General features: G+C 35.2%; 1 protein-coding gene and 1 long non-coding RNA gene across 3 annotated transcripts; both read right to left on the reverse strand.

The window, feature by feature from the left end:
- Nucleotides 1-2,093: 2,093 nt before the first annotated feature.
- On the reverse strand, nt 2,094-2,924 carry LOC136063644 (uncharacterized). The gene is made up of 2 exons (XR_010625272.1): nt 2,739-2,924; nt 2,094-2,462 (listed from the first exon to the last, which is right to left on the reverse strand). It is a non-coding gene; the product is annotated as an uncharacterized LOC136063644 (long non-coding RNA).
- Nucleotides 2,925-4,823: 1,899 nt separating this feature from the next.
- On the reverse strand, nt 4,824-12,154 carry LOC111985189 (aspartokinase 2, chloroplastic). Of its 2 annotated transcripts, none has more exons than XM_024016835.2 (14): nt 11,902-12,154; nt 11,154-11,759; nt 10,963-11,045; nt 10,825-10,865; nt 9,464-9,618; nt 9,130-9,279; nt 8,876-8,971; nt 8,351-8,467; nt 7,239-7,358; nt 7,067-7,159; nt 6,871-6,987; nt 6,475-6,591; nt 5,719-5,781; nt 4,824-5,182 (listed from the first exon to the last, which is right to left on the reverse strand). In XM_024016835.2, the coding sequence occupies exons 2-14, from the start codon at nt 11,571-11,573 to the stop codon at nt 5,105-5,107; spliced, it is 1,650 nt and encodes a 549-aa protein (XP_023872603.1). In that variant the 5' UTR covers nt 11,574-11,759; nt 11,902-12,154; the 3' UTR covers nt 4,824-5,104. The 2 variants fall into 2 exon arrangements, with proteins under 2 accessions (XP_023872603.1, XP_023872602.1); XM_024016834.2 differs by having other exon boundaries at nt 6,865-6,987.
- Nucleotides 12,155-21,527: the final 9,373 nt, after the last annotated feature.

The following is a 21,527-nucleotide window of genomic DNA, read 5'->3' on the forward strand; positions in this document are numbered from 1 at the left end:
CCAAAACTAGAAGATGTATACTCTTCAAAGCGTCTGGCAGAATATGAAGGGAGGTTGTGTTTGGTTGACTTCGTCCCATTCCCTAAGGAATGTTTAGAGATGTATACCATGTTTGAGAATCATCAATGGGTATTTCGATTTAGAGTCCTTTTTGAGGATTTTCAACGAGTTGATGCTGATGACTTATATCCAGAGATTGTATCATGCCTCAAGTTTGGGAAAATACTAGTATTTTCAAGCTTCACACTTAAAAAATGGTATTTTTATGATATCAAAAGCAAAGCTCTTGAATTTGTTGACCTTGGAAGCACTCCTCCTGATGCTTGATTTCAAGGTGCTTGTCCTTATGAGGAAAGCTTCACCCCTATATGCAAGGGCTAAGCAGGTATGACTTATAAATAAGTTTTACTAGCATGTGCCTTAAGACATATATTAGTAAACTATTTTAAGAAATTTTTTATAAAAAATAAAAAAGTGATTAACTGTCATATACATTCTCAAGTCCCCAAAACCAAACTATTTTGTCTTTTAATTTATATAAAACATAAGAAAAATAAATTTATTCTCAAGAATTGTGCAACATCTATGAATTACATGCCCAACTCCCTGAAATTAAACTATTTTATCTTAAAAATTACCATAATTTTTTTAGTGGAGTTTGTGATATGAATAATGTGTGTGTGTGTGTGTGTGTGTGTTTTTAAGCGAAAAACCAAGTATTTTGTTAGTTTAGGTACATACAAATTAAGTAAAATACTCTTATGCGAAAAGAAATAAAAATGTGTTTCTTGTTGGGTTTTGAGTATTTTAGTTTTTGTTTGATAATTATGATAGTTTGACTATGTACATCTACTTATTTATTTCATGGGTTCTTATGTTCTCAAAAGTAACTTGAAGGAAAATGGTTTGTACAACTTAAAAGTAATTTTCAAGAATTAATTTTTTGCAGTTGCTTATATAATAGGTCTCATTAAATAGATAAATAATCTAATATTTGAAAATAATTAGAAATGTTGACACTTATATACGAAAATAATCTATCTTTATATAACATATAATGAATGGTAAATTAAGAAACTAAACTTAAAATTTGTCCCTTCTTTCGCATATAAATGGCTTTATTCTTTCCTTAAAACAAATTGAATAAAATGGTTCGCTTTCTATGTTGGCATTGATGTACGAGTGTTTTTTTTTTCCCCTTTCCTCTCTAAATTACTTGATATATTTATTTAGGCTAGGTACATTTGACGAATTGCCTAGAAGCTAGAGCTATATTGTGCATGATGCATGTCTAGATCTTATAATAATTTTCCAACCAAAATTAGGTTAACTGACCGTTTGTGCCATAGAGTTATTTTAATTTTTAATCAAATTAAACTAGTCCAATTAATTGTCATGAACACGACTATCACCCACATATAATAAATTTTGTTTCCATGCGCAGCAGTGGCAAAATGGAATCTCAAGTTCTGCTAATGCAAATTACATGGAAGTTAAGTGAAATCACTCATGGTTGGATTTTTTTTGCTTCATGGGGACTCTGACCGTGGATATTAAGAATCGAGTTTATGGAGTAAAGGTGTGATCATTTAGGTTTTGGGTGAGTTGGGCTTAAATGTATGTTACTAGCTATAGAGTCGATGGAAAAGAGAAATTTGTTTGGTAGAATGGATGATAGTTTGTTAAAAATTTTAAAGAAAGCTCATTATATTGGTGGATCATTGTTGTTGTCTTGGAAATTGGTATTATTTTCTAATTTTAAGAGCTATTCCGAGTAATTAGTGCCTTGTATCTCTTAATTGGTCCTTTTTTTTGTTTTTGTGCTAAAAGGTTTCAGGACATGCTTATTTTGGTGGAGCGACGTCTCTGCTGGGGGTTTGATTTGTGTTCTTATCCATTTTGATTGCTTTATTTTTAGGGAAAAAAAATGTTAAGGTAAATTGCAAATTATACTTTAAAGTTTGAGATATTTGAATTTTACATCTTAAAATTTTAGAATTTGAATTTTACCCTTAAAGTATTGAAGAATTTAGAATTTAGTAATGAAAGGCCAACAACAACTACCAACTTTAAATATGCAACTTCTAGCATCATAAAAAAATGTGTTAAATGCATAATGCTCATACTTTATTAAATCATTCTTGCTACATATTATTGGCAAAAAAGGTATTTTTCTGGTTTCTTGATCAGACTAGATGGTAGGAAAAAGTCAAAAGGAGAAAGAGATATGTTAGGAGGAGAATAGCAACAATGACGAATGATTGGGCTGGAGAGAAGCTTTATATGCCATAGAAGTGTGGGATATACCGAATGTCCTTTCTTTATCTATATTAGAGATATATTAGCCTACTTTATGCATATTAGCCATGCTTGCCTTGAATCCAAAGCTACAACAAGCATAAATAAATGGCCAAAATTTACTCCTTTTGGGTCTAATATGACAAAATACTCTCGAATGTACCCTGCAGTGGAAAATATGGTGAAAATATTACTGCTATATATTGGTGTTTCCAGAAAAGAAGTTACAAAGATTTTTCAGGTTGAATGCAACCTATTATTCAACGAAATCTTTAATCTACTATTAAAACTTAGACTTATTATGTACCCTACTTCTCCGAGGGCAACCACTTCACAATTTGGAAGATGTATACCCTTCCTAGACCATTTAGCAGTAAAATAAACATTTACATATCTTCAATCTAGAAAATTGTTAAAAGTTTTAGTTGAAGATGACTAACCTTTCAAGTCTAGAAACTCATTGAGTACCTGCCGTCTCTGAAATGAATATTCAGTTGATTTATCTTGGAAGTTAAGGCAGTAAGTTCATCTGTTCATGGGACAAGAAAATTTATGGGCATTAACATGAAGTGTAGTTTGAGAGACGGTAAAATTTTCACACGCATCTGCAGGTGCACACACTGGGATACATCTGCGTACATGAAAAGAAAGGATTTAATATTAATCTTTGAGATTGCACTTTCCAAATCATCATCTTTGTTGCCAAAAATATTCACTTGTCTTATAAAGTTTGCTGATTTCAAGTTAATGGATGGTCCTTCAGATGGTGGGTTTCTTATATATCACAAACTGATTTGACCCAGCTAGAAGTAAAATGTGCCTTTAGTCCTAGTAAGGAATGAATTGTTTCAGCAAGGTTCTGAACAGAGTTTCTTGAGTCCCTAATTTATTTTCTTAGGCTGTAATGTATTATAGAAAGTTAGTTTTCACTCTTCAGGTTCTGTCCTCTTGTCAATTCTGTAACTGAACATTGCATAAATCAAGTAAATTAATTTGTGATGCTGTAAATAAATGTGATACATCAAATCATTCATATTATAGTCACTAATTATTCTGATAATTTTCCACCAAGAAATTTTTGTGGCCTTCTGATAAAGCCAATGGCTTGGATGGTCTTATAACATGACTTAGTACAACAAACTTTTGAAGACATAATTGCATTATTTGAATTTTTTTTCTTTTTAAATTTTAATTCTAGCTACACTTGCATAGATGTCAAATTGAGTATACCAGTATTAGTATATATGAGCTTGCAGAATGTGCTGTGTTTGAGTATACCAGTATTATTATATAAGATGCACTTGCAGCGTGTGTTGTGTTTTATCCATAATTTTATGGGCTGGGTCAAGTTTTCTGTTAAGCACTACTCCGGCTATTTATCAGTTTTTTATATTAATCTCTCCCACAGTGTGGATTAACATTCCTGAATCCTAATTCCAATGAGAACACGTCATTAAATAAAGAGACTTAAAGATTTGTTGTAACAATAACAACGAATAACAACCTACCACTTAAGATTTGTTATAAAAATGTTGTAGATATATCATTTCTCTTAAATAAATACGTAGAAAGAACACATACATGATATCGATAATAAAAAATAAAAAAATTGAGCCCTTTCATAATAATGTTGGTTTGACATATTAATGTCCGTCTTTCACTTTTGAATACAAATTGAGCCCTTTTATAAAGTTATTCGATGTTGAAATTTTCCAAGGGGAAGAAAAGAAAGTGTGATCAGATTGTGCTTAAGGGAAAATTCTTAGGTAATCCGGGAGTATAGTGAAATGGTGCTCCCTTCTCTCACATTTATGGTGACCCCACCATGAATTTAATGAGTGAACCCCACCATGAATGTGAGAGGAGGGAGCACCATTCTCTGTGCTCCAAGAGTACCTAAGAATTACTCGTGCTTAAGAACAAGCCAACTGTTTTGAGGTAGTGTTAACTTGTTATAACATATATATATATATATACACACACCTGTGAATATTTTACTAGCATTTGCTGCTTTCTGCATAGATCTCAAGAGTATAATGTAAAAATGCATGATCATTATATTAGTACATCTTTAGCTTCTTTAAGAAAATATTATGATGCAACAACATTTGGAAGTTCTAGTTCCCATTCCGAAAAAGGATGAGGTCTTGCTTAAACTAGTAATTTCCCTCTGCATTCCTGCTTTCTTTGCAAATGTTTGGGGTCAATATGAAGTTACATTGTAAAGATACTCTTTGGGGAATTTTCAGATTCTTGATTAAATTGTGCATCACATGAGCATAATATTAGTTTTTTTATTAAAAATAAAAAGGTTGGTTGGTTTCAGAGTACAGTTGACATGGTAAGCTAAAGTCTAATTTAATGTGGGTGCTCTAACTGGGGAAATTAGAGCACTTACATCAGGATTTGAATCACTGTTAAGCAAATATTAAAACAAGGAGAAAGGGAAGTGGATATTGAACCCACAACTTCAACCTCAATCCCATATGAGAGAAGAAGTGTTAGTTCAGCTATAGTTCATTACCTAGAGTCATAAATGATGATTAGCTATAACCTTGAAACTAAAATATTAGTACATTGTTCAATAAAAAAGATGGCTACAATGCCAGATCTTTAATTGGACATGAATAGGGACGCAACTTCCTTCCAAAAAGCTTGGGTATAGAGATAATATTGAGAAATATTATGGTAAATGGTTAGCAGTGAGAAAATCACTACTACTACTACATGAACAAACAACACCAATGTGGAGGGATAATGTTGGATCATAACCATTCTTAACATTCCACGTCTATCATAGAGAAGATCACTCAAAGAAAGCTGAGTGGAGAGCCCTCACGCATTGCTCTGCTTCATTGTCGTTTACAACCAACGAAATATTAACCTGGCCAGCAGAAAAAAACAAAACAGTGAGGCAGATACAGATGTAAACAAATTCTTATTATTTTCAGCAACCTTCCGAGTAACTCCTAAACCTGGAGTTCTATTGATCAATCAAAGAGAGATTCAACAGATGGCCCAACCCCAATGATTTGGAAGATCTGAGAATAAAACTACACTTTTACTAATTTAATTCCTAGATTAAATTACCAAAGGTGCTTGTGTGTCAAAGTTGAGTAGTGCTGGAGAAAAAATTTGAGAAAGTTACGGTTTCAAACTTTATCTAACCTGTAATTATGATGTTCAAAGACAGAGGGAAAGAAAATAAATAGAAAAAAAAAATTATAGATGCATAGGATTGCGATAGTTTTATAAAGAAAAATCTGTCAGTTCCAAACAGAGGTGGCCTGTCTGTCAGGGTGCTAAGAAACTGAAGCTTAAGTCTGATGCTGAAATATGAAACACCCTAAAATAACATATATGCAAAAAGAAATTTAAAAAAAAAAAAAAAAAAAAAAAAAACTGTTGTGTAGGAGAGACCTTAGATGCACCCTGTGAGATCATCTGAACATTGACTCCATTTGTTCGCAGAACACTAAATGCCTGCCATAATACACACCCAGTAAGTTAGTAACGTAAAATCAATGCGAAAAGAGACAGCTAGATAAGGGCTAAGCCTTGCAGGATATCAGTGCTATGAAGGCCAATGACGATTCCTCGTTTAAACATTTGCAATTATGTGTGTTTGTATACTGACTACTGAACACGTGTGTTAAATAAAGCTACATGAATGACCAACAAGATGAATGACCAACGAGATCAACAGAAATATAGAAAGTAAATGCCATGGAAAGACAATGGCTTCATATGAAAAATTTTGCTCCACTGAATTTATTTTTATTTTTTCAAAAGATAAACTTAATGGAGAAACTTTGACAAAATTGAACATAGAAACTTGTAAGATTTTTTTTTTTTTTTTTTTTTTTTTTTCTGATAGGTAAACAAATATAGAAACTTGTTATAATTTCCATTCTTCCTCAAAGCTTATTCAAATCTTGTCCAAAAGTTTCCACTATTTACAAAGCATTCAACTTCTTGTAAGAATTCAGTGGAAAAAGAACATGAGAAAAACTCTCAGAGAGATTTATATTCCACAAATTTATGGACAGAAGGTAATCCAAAAAATCTCTTACAACAGTTAGAGAAAAACAACTCAACAATTGCAATCACCTTAAGAAGTTTCTACAACAATTCAAGAGATATTCTCTAACTAAATCTGCAAAATGTATACAGCACCTTCTCTAGTATCAGTGATGACCTCTGAACATTCCCAATGAGAGAAATGATTGACCTGTGCTGAAGAAGGTTCACAACAGCAACTTTCTCAAGTTCCTCCACAACATGGTCGAGTTCCTGCTCAAAAAATAATAGTATGAGATGAGATAAAAATAAAATAAATAAAATGCAGTTGCAAAAATAAAAAATAAACAACTGCTCTGTAGAATAAAATACTAATAATATATTTAGTATGGTAGGTATGCTCTATGGAGCAGATACAGTAGTTGACTTTATGCATGCAAGAAATGACTTGCAGGAACACCACAAAATGCCTGGAATTTAAAGCATGTGCTAATTTCAATCGTAAATTTAAACAAAAAATTGAACACATGGAACAAGATATCATACGCTTGCCTGCTGAATCAACTCTCTACTCCAAAGCTTTGATGGATCCAATGTCAAGGAAATACTAACTTCACTAGTAGCTACAACATCAACTGATATGCCCAAATCTTCAAATATTGAGAATACCTTCATGGACATAAACCATGCAAAAATGAGATTTTGAGTCAACAAAAGGCCAAACAGCACCCAATCATTAGCTTCTCACCTTAGCAAGGAAGCCATATTGACCAAGCATTCTTGTGCTAACAATATCCAACATAGTTATATTTCGTTTCAAAACAATGCTAGTTAGTACTGCCTGCAATATTAGAGAAAGAAAATTTAATGCTAGTTGGAATCTTCTATACAACATCTAATAACACTCAATTGCTACAAACCTTACTCATATCTCTTGCCCTGGTTATAAGAGTACCTGGAGCTTCACGGTTGTAAGAGTTTTTAACCCTAACAGGAATATCACCTTCTCTAGCAGGTCTCATGGACTGTGGATGCAAGACCTACAAAAAGGGGGGAAGAGAGGGAAGCTGACAGTCTAAATATCATGTTTATCTTTGCCATAAAGTTTCTGATTTTCTGATTATCTTTAGATGTCCAATAAACACTATACTAATTCACAATACTACTGAATGAATGCACCCAGCTTGATCTAATAACAACTTAGCTAGAGTGTAAATTTGATTAGATGCAGAAGATGAAGTTAAAAACTTTAGGTTGTTCAAAGTCTCTCAAGCAATTGGAGCAAAGAAATTCAAAAATAACCTGATGCTACATGAACACTAAACATGCTGTGAAACAAGAAACCAAATCTTTTCAGATCTCATTTAAGTTTAAGAGCATGCAATATCCAATGTAACGAGTTGAATAGGGTCAAAACCATGAAAAAACATGTAAAACACAGGAAGTCAACTCTTTTGCACCCATGATTGGACTCTTGTCATGTTAGAGTAAAAAAATGGCCATCTTTAAGTTAGAATAAGATGCAGAAATAATCCCAAAAAAAAAAAATTGCTGAGAAATTAATATATCATCAACATGATGAATGCCCAATGTGCTATTGCTTTAATGGCACTTTATAAGATTAAGGTGAAAGTTTGGGTCTTGGATTCAAGACCTTCTTGGTACTACTTATAAGTTACATATATATATATATATATTGGTATCAACCTTGTGTTTGCAGAACCGACATCAGGTTATTTGAAGGTGAATTTTCAGCAATCCAACCCCTCGAAAAAAGTGTAAAACAAACCCAACTCCCGCATATTTTCTTTTGAAAAAAATAAATAAATAAAGCCACAACCACCACTCCAGAGGAACCACCACTCCAGAGAAACCACCACTCCAGAGGCACACAATATAGGGAGGTGCGACATAATTTACATCATGACAATATGGCAGACTAATTTTGGCCTGTTAGGAGCCAAATGAGAAAAGCCAAAAATGATGCAGATTCCGCTGCTTAAATAGGTTAGAGGTTATGAGATAATCTTACCTGAGCACCAAAATATGCAAGTTCTGCAGCCTCATCAAATGTCAAATATGGTACAGGTTCTGCCCGTGGATATATGTTAGGATCGCATGTTAAAACACCATCAACATCCTTCCAAACCTGTAAAGGATTGAAATTCAACTTATTTTAATAGAAGAAAATAAGAAATTATGCAAATGCAAATACCAGAATCCCATTCAAATTTTACAAAGAAGTTGTTAAAATATAACTGTTTCATGTGCTTCAGAAAAAAGATAATAGCCTATATGCATTTATTTTCAGCGCTATCTATATATCCGTTGCATGCTTTTGTCATAAAGGTTGGTGTCCAGGCAGCATTTGCAACTCTTTTATTTATTTATTTATTTTTTAATATGCAATCCCAGAAAAGAACCCTATACCTACCCTAGTTCCACTCCACCCCCTAACCCTTTAACATCTGAAGCCAAGGCCTTGAGGCTCATCACTTATGCATATGCAAATCTCTTGAACTTTTTTTACATATAAACCTTAAACATCTGCACTGACCTGTATCTCTCGCAATCCCAATGCTTTACCAATGGCTGTGGCCGTCAAATCGCTACCACCCCTACCCAATGTAGTAACTGCACATGACCTCCAGCCCTACAATCAGGATTTTTTTTTTTTTTTGATAAGTACAATCAGGAATATAAAAATTATAGCACTATTGTAAATCGTCATGGGAAACTCATTTTTTTAGTGGTGCTAACACCCCCAAGTTCTTCCAATAAGATTTTCAAAGCAGTTAGTGAGTAGAAGACCTTTCCAAGGAAGCCAGTAACAATTGGTATGGCAGGATCAAAATCCCAATCACCAAGTAACCTCTTTGCAACAGCTGGATAGGTCGCTTCCAAAATGTCCGCGTTTGTGAAGTCATCTGTGGTTATAATACCAACCTCAAAGGCATCATACTGCCACAAAACAAAAAGTACATAAATTACTCTAACCAAGAATGGTTCTACGAAGGTACTCAAAAGCACAAATCAAAGTCTGACCATTCTCTTCCAAGAAGACTTATTAAGTTCATGTACCAGTCATTAGAGAATAATAACTTGCTAATGCATTGAGAAAATAAGTAAGCTGGAAACTACATACTTGGCGAGCTTTAACACCAATTTTATTCAGATATGCTGCGAATATCCTAGTTGACATGCACTCCCCAAATGAAACTAAATAATCTTTCGTCCGAAGAGTCAACTCTTTCATCATAGCAATTCCCTTCAGAAGCTGCTCCAACTCCTCTAAGTGTGCTGAAGTTATTTTTCAGACACAACATCATATCAGTATGGAGACAAATAAGAACAATCAACCATCATCTGAATCCAACAAATGTACTAAGGATACTGTTGGTACAAGTACTTTAATCTACCTTGACAACAAATCTAATACTTTCATTGTATAAAAAATTAAACACATAATATGAAGAGTAATTGAAGAACTGAACCAATCTTAAGCTACTCACTAGAAATATTCAAACACATGTGTTGTGCTTTAAAGTTTAAAAGATGTTCAAGTACGTATGAGGTTCTTTGTCAAGGTATTATGGTTCACATTGGGGTTCCAAAGCTTGAGAAATAAACCAATCTTTGTCAAGCTGCTCACTAGAAATAAACCAATCCTTAGTCTTATATTTTTTGGGGTCAACTATCTATCCTCACTAGATTAGTTAGGATCAGTCACGTGTATTTTTTTTTTTTTCCATCATTCTATTCTATTCAAAATCATACTCTCTCATATAATTCCTTAATTGACAACTAACCAAGTTTGCCTTAATTTTTAATGCCTTTTTTTTTTCTATTTGAAGCAGCTTATGAAGCAAGCTACTCTCAAAACAGACACTAGCAGAATTTGCCAAATACATATAATTTACATGTACTTTCCTTTATATGCACCAGTTCTAAAATAAACTTCTTAGTTAAACAAAACTCTTCTAGACATATTCATATTTAGCTGCATATTGACATCAAACATAGACAGCCGAATATTTTTGATGGCGAGGAACCCCAGAGACTGTCCAGAGCATCATGTCTTTTTATCCAGTTAAACCCCAGACCCATGTAAATGCGCCCACACCACAGGGATCAGGTAAGCCATTGGCTTTGCCAATAAGACGTGGCCCCTAGAAATAGTTTGCACGCAAGGGAATTCAAACCTTAGAATTGGAGGGAGAATACCACCAAGCCCAAGGCCATGACCACTTGAGCCAACCCCTAGGGGTTAAGCGCTTAAGATACAGCATATCAACATCATAACCATTAAAAAGGACATAATTATAGAGTAACATAACCAAACAGTAACAGCCTATGAAGAAGCAAAACACAAGGATACATAAAACAATTTTAAACCATCATATGACTAGAGGCATTACACACAACCCGATTTACATATCACAATATGACTCTAAATTGTTCAAACTGACCACTACAGCCGATTTCACATTCAAGGAAGTAACTCACGTGTGACGGTAGACTTGTCTATTCCAAGCTCTTTCACGGTCCTGAATAAGATAAAAAGGTGAAACAACACATTTAACATATGATTTTACATTTTCACAACACATGGTATTAACAGCAAGAAAACTCAGCCATTCTTGCCTGAGATGCAGTTCTTTTATAAAGCTCAACTCATCAATACTCGACGCGTTAGTAACACCGCAACTAACAGCCTTTTCTCCGGCCTAACAATAGACAAACGAAAATTTTGATTACCAAAAAAAGAACCTTCAACACAAAAGAAAACGTAACAAGAACACTAAAAATGTGTATATCATAATGAATTTTTATACCAATAAAAGTTTGTTAGTTGTCTTTCCCATCGCCGAGAGCACGATTACCGGCTTCTCATTGGGGAAGCTGAGTATAAGCTCGGCAACCTCTCTCATTCTCTCTGCAGAGGCCACGGATGAGCCTCCGAATTTCATGACACACGTTAATTGATTCTCCGCTTCGCTGAAACTTTGATGCTTCGTTTCCTTCTTCTCAAGAACATCCACAACCCTTCCGTCGCAACTCACTCTCAAAACTCTACTCCTAAGGCAACTTCTCGCACTCGCATTCGAAAATTCCGAAAATTCGGCCACCGAAGCTACTGAACTAGCAAAATGAAGCCGCTGCGACCGTACAGGCAAGCAACACGAAGATCCTCCTCCTCGCAATGAAACAGGGCAAAGCGCTTTAACTCCGCTAAATTGCAAACCAGCCGCCATGCTTAATCAGCTCAAAACTGAGTTTTAATCTCGCAAAACTTGTAGCGAAATGAGGCTAATGCAATTGATCTAAGTCTAACAGGTTGTTTCGACGAATAGGTACGAAATTCAAGTAAGAGCTCAAAGATCTGAATCCGCAGAAGTAGAAATTTCAACAAAATTTGCTTCAATCTTCAGTAGCTCGATCTGCAAATTCCAATGATCAATCAAAATCATTCAAAAACAAACAAATAAAACAAAAAGTTCAATAATAAAAGATTAAACGGCGCTGTATATTTCAATGAAAGAAAATGCAACCAGAGAAAAAAAAAAATTTGATGATTAGTACCTGGAGACCGAGCTACGAAGAGAGAAATGCAAGAGTTGGTTCAAAACGCAGAGCTTCGAAGAAGAGAAAATTGGTAGAGTTTTCACTCGGACTTTATTTTATTTTTTTGAGTGCAGAACTTTGACGCTCTGAAGTGAATGAATGTGAGAAAAATGCGACTCAGAAGAAAAACCCGGCGGCGCGGCCTCTCTTCAACACAAAAGACCGTTTGAATGCCAAAACGTGGTGTTGTGTTGTTGTTTCCGTTTTGGCCTTATACATATACTAGTATTTATAGTGCGCTTTTTTTTTTCTTTTCTATTTTTATTTATTTATTTGAGTTTTGGGGTTTTTCTCTTTTTCGACGACTACTACTTTGCTCGGTAAAACCCTCGCGAGGATTCTGCTGAAACGGACGGTCCAGATTGAATCGTGGCATTTGTAACAGTGGCAATACTTGTAAATTGAGCATTGTCGTTGACACGCTACCAGAAGCCGCGTCGGATTTGTCAGAACAAAGATTCTACTCTTTGCTGGTTTTAAAGGAAATTTCTTAGTTAGTTAAAGAAATGGTATTATGACATGAATTTAATAAATATACCCTATAATAAATGAGAGGAGAGAGGGCATCCTTTTCAGAGCACTTAAAAATTATTTATTTTTACCCTTAAAAAAAAGAATTACTCATTTTTTAAAATATTTTATGTAAAATGATAAAGTAATTAATTTTGTTAACAGAAGTTTTTTATGTTTCCTATTGAAAGTAATGTAAAAAAATTCTTAATATGGTTTATTAATAATTAACCTACAATCACAAGTTAACGTGACCAAATAATAATTTTTACCATTTTTGCCAAAGGGGTTGATTGTAACATTCAAAAAATAATAATTTTTACCAAATTTCTCAAAGTGGTTGGTTGGGAAAAATAAAAATAAATGTTAAATTACCAATTTACTTAAAACTTAAATTATTACGTGTGGATTTAAACTTGAGATTGAATTCATCTACTACTTTAATACCATGTTAAATGAACGATACTTTCAAAATTTTAAATTATTAAAAATGATGAATTTAATCATAATTCTAACAATAAATAATATAGTGGACCACTTTAACATATAGTGGCATTTACTATGTCCTTAGACCTTTTCAAACTATTTGAATTGAACGTAATATTCAAGTTTCACATATTTTTTAGACAATAAAAAAATTATATTTATACATATAAGTTCAATCCTAAAATTTTAGTCAAATTCTAAATCAATTCAATTTTTTTGTATTTAACAAATTTCTAAGAATATTAAGTTAGTCATTTTGTAATTTGCTATCGTAATTTTTTTGAGTAAGATACTTTTCAAACCTTAGAGTTTTATGATCTATTATGATAAAAATTAAAACATTCCAATGAAATAAAGAGGTATTTCATATGATTTTAGTTTTGTTGTTTTTATCTCTAAATAAAACAAGTGGGACTCCAAATGTAAAACTTAATTTCAATCTAAGAAGTACTATACTGTCAATTAAGTTCTAATTTGAGAAACAAGTTATTCGCAGCCTACTCATTCAACTGGGTTTCCCAAGGTCACGGTTTCTCATAGTAACCTATAATTTTTATTTTTATTTTATATAGTATTTTACTATCTATTTCATTGTTTAGTTCCAATATTATTCAATAATGTTGAAATATTCTTTTAGTTAATTTACATACATACATTTATATATATATATATATATATATATGTTTACTTATTTCATTCATTTTCCTTCTCTGTTGGCTAGTTAGAAATGCAATTATAAGTCCACAGTAAAGGAAATCGGTGCAATTATGTGTCTATAGTAAAGGAAATCGGTTAGAGAAAAGCATAATGAAAAGATATTAAGATAGAAGTTAAAGCTAGAATGGAGGACAATTAATATGAAAGTTTGGAGTTATATATCTGTAAGAGCATCCGTAGCAGATGTTCTATAAAAAATGTCATTTTGACACACTAAAAGTCTACTTTATTATTTTACCACATCATTTCACAACATCCCATTTATCAGATGTTTTATCATTCAATTATATACATTAAAATAATATATATAACATATTAAAATAATATTTACAACTCATCAAACACAATCAACAGCCACCACACTGCTGCCAACAACCAACAGCCACCACCACACAACCACCACATCCTCCACAACCCAAAACACAATTCAAAACAAACCCATAGCCCACCAACAACAAATCGGAAGCCCCACCACCACCTTAACCACAAACCCCGACAAACCCACTGCCTCCACACCCTCACCCACACCCACTTTCAAACCCAAAACCTTCATAATCCAAGTCAACCCAGACTCCAAACCCACCATCTTCCCCCCACACTCTCCAATACCTCCACACCACTTGCTCCCCTCAATTCCTCGGCCTCAAACCCACCGACAACTCCGACCTCCGCAAAGAGTCCGACTTTGGCTCCAACCTCGTCATTGCCGTCATCGACACCGACATTACTCCCAACCACAAAAGTTTCAATGACCAAGACCTCAGACCCATACCCACCCACCGTCGACCCATCCATCGGAACCCATAGCCTATCCCATCCAAACCCACCCACCTTCGTCGGAACCGAACCCAGCCAACACAATCTGAACTCACACATCACAACCACAGCCAAAAAAAAAAAAAAACCATTGCTAGAGAGAGATCGGCATGGAAGTGATCGTTAGCGTCGGCGTGGAAGAGCAGTGAGGGTGAGAGAACAAAAGATGAGAGGTAGAGAGAGAGGAGAGGATTGGGGTTTGAGAAAAAAAGAGAGGAAGAGATTGACAAAGAGATGAGAGAGAAAGATGAATAAAATAATAATAAACTCGTGTGTTATATTGCTCATTACCGTGCCAAAGTTATCACGGTACTGTAGCATGTTGCAAAAATTTGACACATTTAACACATCTAATAAAGCTCCATTTTTTGTGTTTGGTGTGCCAAATGCCAAATATTATAGCATTTAGCACAAATACCACATCTGCTGTGGATGCTCTAACACTTGGAGTTTTAACTTGAAGATTCTGCTGAGCAAATGGTTTGTGTTTCTTGGAATGGGTGTTCTTAAAAGGCTAACCTCCCTCACGTGTTTTTTTTTTTTTTTAATTATAACTTTTTTCACTTTAGGTTGTGAGATGTAATTGCATGCTAGAGACATATTTTATACATATTTTATAATTGGAACTGTAATTGCATGTTTCTTGTTGGTCTATTTTGTAATTGGAACTGTACTGTGTAACGGTGCTTCATTATTGTATATATTTTTTGGTAGGCCTGTTAGAGACATATTTTATATAATTGGCTAATTCTTTGACAAAGTGCATTTTACTTGTAATTTGGTAGATTTGGGATAAGTTTAAGACTTCAAGAAATATGTTGTTCAAGTCAAGTGTTAAAACCATGAAGATCTGACCAAAAAACAAGTAAAGAAGAGCGATTCATTTCATTAAAGCTCGACAGAATCCTTTCTATCGAGATTTAATGTTGAAGCTCGACACAAGCTGTTTCTATTGAGACTTACGAAATCAGAAATTCCAAATCTGATTTTCGGCCCATGCTTGTATATTTGTATAGGATTTTTTTTCTCACAACCCTAGACATATATAAGAATTATTTTAAAAGCCGTCGCATATACAGAAAGTGACTTAATTCATTATTCTCTTTGAAGAAGCTACTGCATTTTTGGCCATAAGGTTTTGTAACCAAGGAGCTTCCTAATCTTCATCGTTGAAGAACTGAATAACTTTGCAACTAACATCTTCTTCAAGTTGTTGTTGTTAGTCACGTACTTAGATTCGTACATCATTGGTTAGTCACGTACTGGGATTCGTGCATTGAACTAGAAGATTGTCACTATAATACAAGTCCAATTGGGTATTGGGGTAAGGGTTCAATTGTAGGTTGGTATTTCGGGATACGCCAAAGGGTTTGGTAAGATTCCTTATTCTTGTAATCGTTTGTGATTGATAATAGTGGATTTTTAGGACTGGTAACCTAAAAATCACTAGGTGATGTTTTTGCCTTGGAGGTTTTTTCCATTCGTAAACAAATTACCATATCAATTTATTTTCCGTTGCATTTAGTATAATTAGTGATTATCGTCATTGCATGTAATTGAACCTAATTAATTAACTTGGGTAATTAATTAATTTGTAATGGGTCAATACATTTTTAATCCAACAGGGCCTTCCACCTTTTACTTATGCATCCAAAATCACTAAACCCAATATATTTATCGAGTCATTGTCATCCATTAGGGCTCTTTGTTTCAAGCTTTTTTTAAAATTATGTAGTTTATTATTCACAAGAAGGTGACACCACTACAAAAAAAAGAAAATAACTATCTCGGATATTTTCTTGAAAAGGGTATATATACATATATGCACCGACCAATATAGGAAGGGTTTGTCGGATTGACAACATTACTTTTTTTTTTTTTTTTTTTTGCTGAATGGATTGACAACATTGCTTTTGAGATGCATTATTGGTCACTCACCATTATCATTATGTAGGCTCAAAGTTTGTCTGCTTGTCGATTTCATTTACCAAATATGAGTGGCCAAACAATGGTTTACTTATTAGGATATGCCCCAGATTCTCATATTGTGTAAACTGTAACCATAGATTCAAGATTCTTGTAGGTTTTCATTTGGCCTATTCTGGTTTGGCTTGACTCTTCTCACAGTCAGTGACCATAAACTTAATTATTATTGGCGCAATGATAAGGAAGGGTGGACATGACAATATATATATGTGGTGCACTGCTCGGGTTTTTAATAAAGTTCAGAGTTGAATCCGATGTGGACCTTTATATGTCGCTGCGGTGCGTCGCCCATCGTAGACACCCATTTATTCAGTGGGTGCAACAAGGTGAGGCTCGTGTGTGTTTGGCACTAGCTTATAAGTTGGTCTTTTGCTTTTTAGTTTTATTGTACAGTTTTTTAAAATTTCACATTTTCTTACATTTTTTCACTTTTTCAGAATACAAGTATAATTTAACACACTTTCAGTATAAAATTTGAACAAAAAAGTTAAATAAATTATTCCCAAACAGAGAGACTAATGTTGCTTGGACTACAATTGAGAAGTTGTTTCACCCAACCAATTTATCTACCAGTTTTTCTCGACATCATTATTTTATATCCACTTTTCATGTTTTAAACATAGATATCATATCTTCACATTTTTAAATGTGTATAGCAGCTCATTTAACGTGAATACTATGTAAAGAGTACATATAAAATAAAATGGGTATGGTTAGAGCATTCACATCCGATATTGCAAATGGCATATGTAGGGAGATTTTAGCATCAAAGCACAAAACAAGGGCATTATCCGGTGTTGAGGACAAATTTTTTACACCACATGGAATTTATTTCATCGGTAACCCACACCACATCAACAAATTATGGATTTTGGAAAAACCTCCTTTAAAGCCCAAAAGAGCCCATATTCACAAAATGACGCCAAAGCCCATGGTCCAAAACCCATGGCGATATTATCTCATCAAAGCCCATAGTTCAAGCTCATGGCACAACATCTCATTTTCGGCGTATAATCCAAGCTCATGAGTCTCATCCGGGGAACTTTAGGAGTCGTGGTTTGGAGGGCCAAGAAGTATGTTTAGTAAAACTCCAGCAGTTCAAAGTTGATAAAGGAAACATGTTGTTTGGCACATCTTCCCCAAGTTCCTGAACTCTGACGAATTAGTGTGTAATAGGTAACATCTAATAAGCCTCTCATATCACATAACACTTAAAATGATAAAAACACCCCATTGCTCTTTATCTAAAACTTAATATTCATCATGTAATCTAATTATATTATTTCATATAAATTATATTATTATTTTCATCAATCCCAAACACATGCCTAAACCATATTGGCTATCTCTAGTTATAAGAAATCTATTTAATATCTCATCCAACATTAAATGTCCTTCTTGCTCTCCAAGATTTGATCACAATACAAAGAGGCCATAATTACATCTCTAAAACTTCATCAAATATCATCCAATGAGTCTATTACTTACCAAAATTATATTGTAATAAAGCCATGGACTAAACATATAATTTCCAAAAGAGAAAACTTAGCCAAAAATACCAGCAACAGTTCCAGCAAAAACTGCCTTAACTCCAGCAGAAGCTGCAACAACTCCGGCAGAATCTCCAACAACTGACACATGTCCAAAAGTGACATTATCAACCCATTAATGCCCAATCCCAGCAACTTGTTGCCATACCCAAAGAAGTAAGGGTCCTATAAGAGAAATCATACTATTTTAAACTAAGATCCATAGCCTTCAGGTGCAGTACCAAAAGTAGGAAAATCCTATAAAAATTATCTTACCATTTTTAGCTAAACCCATAAATTTAATGCAGAATATTTTCTCCAGCAGAAGACCTCACACAACTGACATCATCCAGCTGCGTCAAGACAACTACTGCTGTAAAGCTGTCGCTGCAACAGCTACTATTGTGTCAGTTGCTATACAGCTGCAACAGCAACCTTAAAGTTTCAAACTTTCTTCTTTTGAGTAAAAACCAAAATCTCACTAATGAAATCACTTACTTTATCAAAAACTTTTCCTAATTTGCTAAATTTCCCTTCAACTAATTCTAATCTAGTTACATACTTGGCTCTATATAAAGAGGACCAAGCCACAAACTAACACACCACTATTCATCTCTCTCTCACTCTCTTATTCTGAAATTTCATCATTTTGCTACCAATAAACACATCTTCATATCCTTCTCCATCTCTCTTACAAAATCCCTCTTCTTAGATAACACCATTACAACATACTAGAACACCACTATCTATCTCTCTCTCACTATCTTATTCTAAAACTTCATCATTTTGCTACTCTTAAACACATCTCCATATCTTTCTTCATCTCTCTTACAAAATCTCAGTTCTTAGATAGCACCATTACAACACACTAGAATACCACTATCCATCTCTCTCTCTCTCTCACTCTCTTATTCTGAAATTTCATCATTTTGCTACCAATAAACACATCTTCATATCCTTCTCCATCTCTCTTACAAAATCCCTCTTCTTAGATAACACCATTACAACATACTAGAACACCACTATCTATCTCTCTCTCACTATCTTATTCTAAAACTTCATCATTTTGCTACTCTTAAACACATCTCCATATCTTTCTTCATCTCTCTTACAAAATCTCAGTTCTTAGATAGCACCATTACAACACACTAGAATACCACTATCCATCTCTCTCTCTCTCTCACTCTCTTATTTTGAAACTTCATTATTTTGTTGCTCATAAACACATCTCCATATCTTTCTCCATTTCTCTTACAAAATCTCTCTTCTTAGATAACACCATTAAAACACACATATTATACAACACCACTACCCATCATATTCTTACTCTCTCATCCTCAATATTCTGAAACTTCATTCACTTTGCTACCCATAAACACATCTTCATCTCCTTCTCCATCTCTCTTACAAAATATCTTTTCTTTGAAAGCAACATAACTCATGACATAATACAAAAAACCACTCCAGTAGCAGCTGTAACCTCATGTATTTACAATATTTAACCTCAATATCTCTCATACTTACCTATATTTTACAAACACATTCCTCACAAAATATCCATACATACTTTTCATATATTTTTAAACTCCATATCTCACAAAGTGTATATATATATATATATATATATTGTACGGCACCATAGTGCCCATATCCATTTAGGCCTTAAGCTTTGACCTAACAGCGTGGCCCATGGCCCCAATCTCTTTCTACCCGAAACCCCAGTCTAAACCCACACAAACTGCAGGCCCAAGTTTCGTCACTTGATCCTTGCTCGACGAACCATTACCAAACAATAAAGAAAGAATAACTTCCAAACACTCCATCATTAGCATACCCGGCATTGCCCAGGGAAGCATTGCTGCCGGGCATGCCTGCTGGAGTAGGAACCAAGTTCCAGGGCCACTTTCGCCGCATTCCACTCCCACCTAACCATCCACTTGCGACTGAGGATATTGGACCTCCAATTGCACTAACTATGACAATGATCATGATCTCTCCACTAATTGAGAGCTATAAATATGAGAAGTTAGAGGAAGAGAGGGGGTTGGAAAAAGAGAGAGAGAAAACAGAGAAAGAGAGATAGCTTCATTAAGTCTCTGTGCTGAGAACAACCTAAAGTAGGAAATCCAAAACTCACTTTACAAGTAAGTTGTGAGCCCAAGGGAGGTTTGGCCTAATAACCTCACTATTGGCGTGTACAATTGGCATTGTCTGTGGGAATCTCATACAACGATGTGGTTCTACTGAGGCTCAATCCCGGGAGGATGTCTGATAGACGTTCGGAGAGCGATGCTGCAAGTGGTTCTGTGGGGTCTTCTCAGGGATCTTCTTAGCGAGAGAAAAGGCAAAGAGACGTGAAGATAGGGACAACGAACAAGAGAAGGAGCATTCCGACCTTGGGGAGGAGTCATACCAAACACAACGGACAATATCGGGCGCCTCGGAGCACAAATGATTTGATGAGAGAAATGAGGAGCTTGAGCAGCTATACAGGTTGGTGAGAGATTTGGAGTTGGAAGCAAGGGGTAGACACTAGAGAAGGGACTGAGACAACCGAGATAGGAGATCTGGTACAAGAGGAGATCGCCATGGGACCGGGTCTAATCATCTGGTTCCTGTCAATGTCGAGAACATTCACGTTCACAGGAATCCCACCATCGTTAGGATCGTTCACATTCGCAGAGATCCCGCCATCACCAGGACTGTTCACGTTCACGGGAGTATGCAGATCGGGGTTATGATTCCCCCGAAGAGTGGCGACCCCATAATGCCGTCATGGATGCAATGAGTCGTGCCTTAAGTAGAGCTGCTCGTTCACCATTCTCAGATGATATTGAACGTGCCCCAATGCCAAGCAGATTTACACACCCACCATTCAATATCTACGACGAAAAAACGAACCCAATTGAGCACGTCAGCCATTACATCCACATGATGTCTCTACATTCTCACAATGATGCGCTGATATGCAAGGTGTTTCCTTCGAGCCTCGGCTCGACCGCTCTGAGATGGTTTAATAGGTTGCGGAAGGGTTCCATCCACACTTTCGCCGAGTTGATCCAAGAGTTCGGTGTCCGATTTGTAACTTGTAGACGGGTGCCACAACCAGTAGATGCTTTACTGTCGATGAAGATGAGGGTTGTGGAGACTCTTCGTAGTTACGCCAGTTAGTATTGGGAGCTTTATAATGAAATAGGTGGGGGCAATGAGAAAATTACAGCGAGCACCTTCAAGATAGGGTTGCCCAAGGATTCTAAACTATAGGAGTCGCTGACAAAGAAGCCTCCCGAGGACATGAGGCAGCTCATAAGGCGTATCGAGAAGTATAAGCGCCTGAAGGATGATAGGTTGCAGAGTAAAGGTAAGGCCTCGTTGATAAATTGTCCTTGGCAGAGTAGCTTTCAGCCAAGGCCTCGGAAGGATTTAAAGATATAGGAGCCGAAGTGGCAACTGGGGGAGGTGAACATAACATTTAAGGAACCAGTGCAAAGGATTATAGACTGAATCAAGAACGAACCATACTTCAGGTGGCCAAACAAG

Source organism: Quercus suber, unplaced genomic scaffold, assembly GCF_002906115.3.
Source record: "Quercus suber isolate HL8 unplaced genomic scaffold, Cork oak 2.0 scaffold_21, whole genome shotgun sequence".
In the NCBI taxonomy this organism is placed as follows: Eukaryota; Viridiplantae; Streptophyta; class Magnoliopsida; order Fagales; family Fagaceae; genus Quercus; species Quercus suber.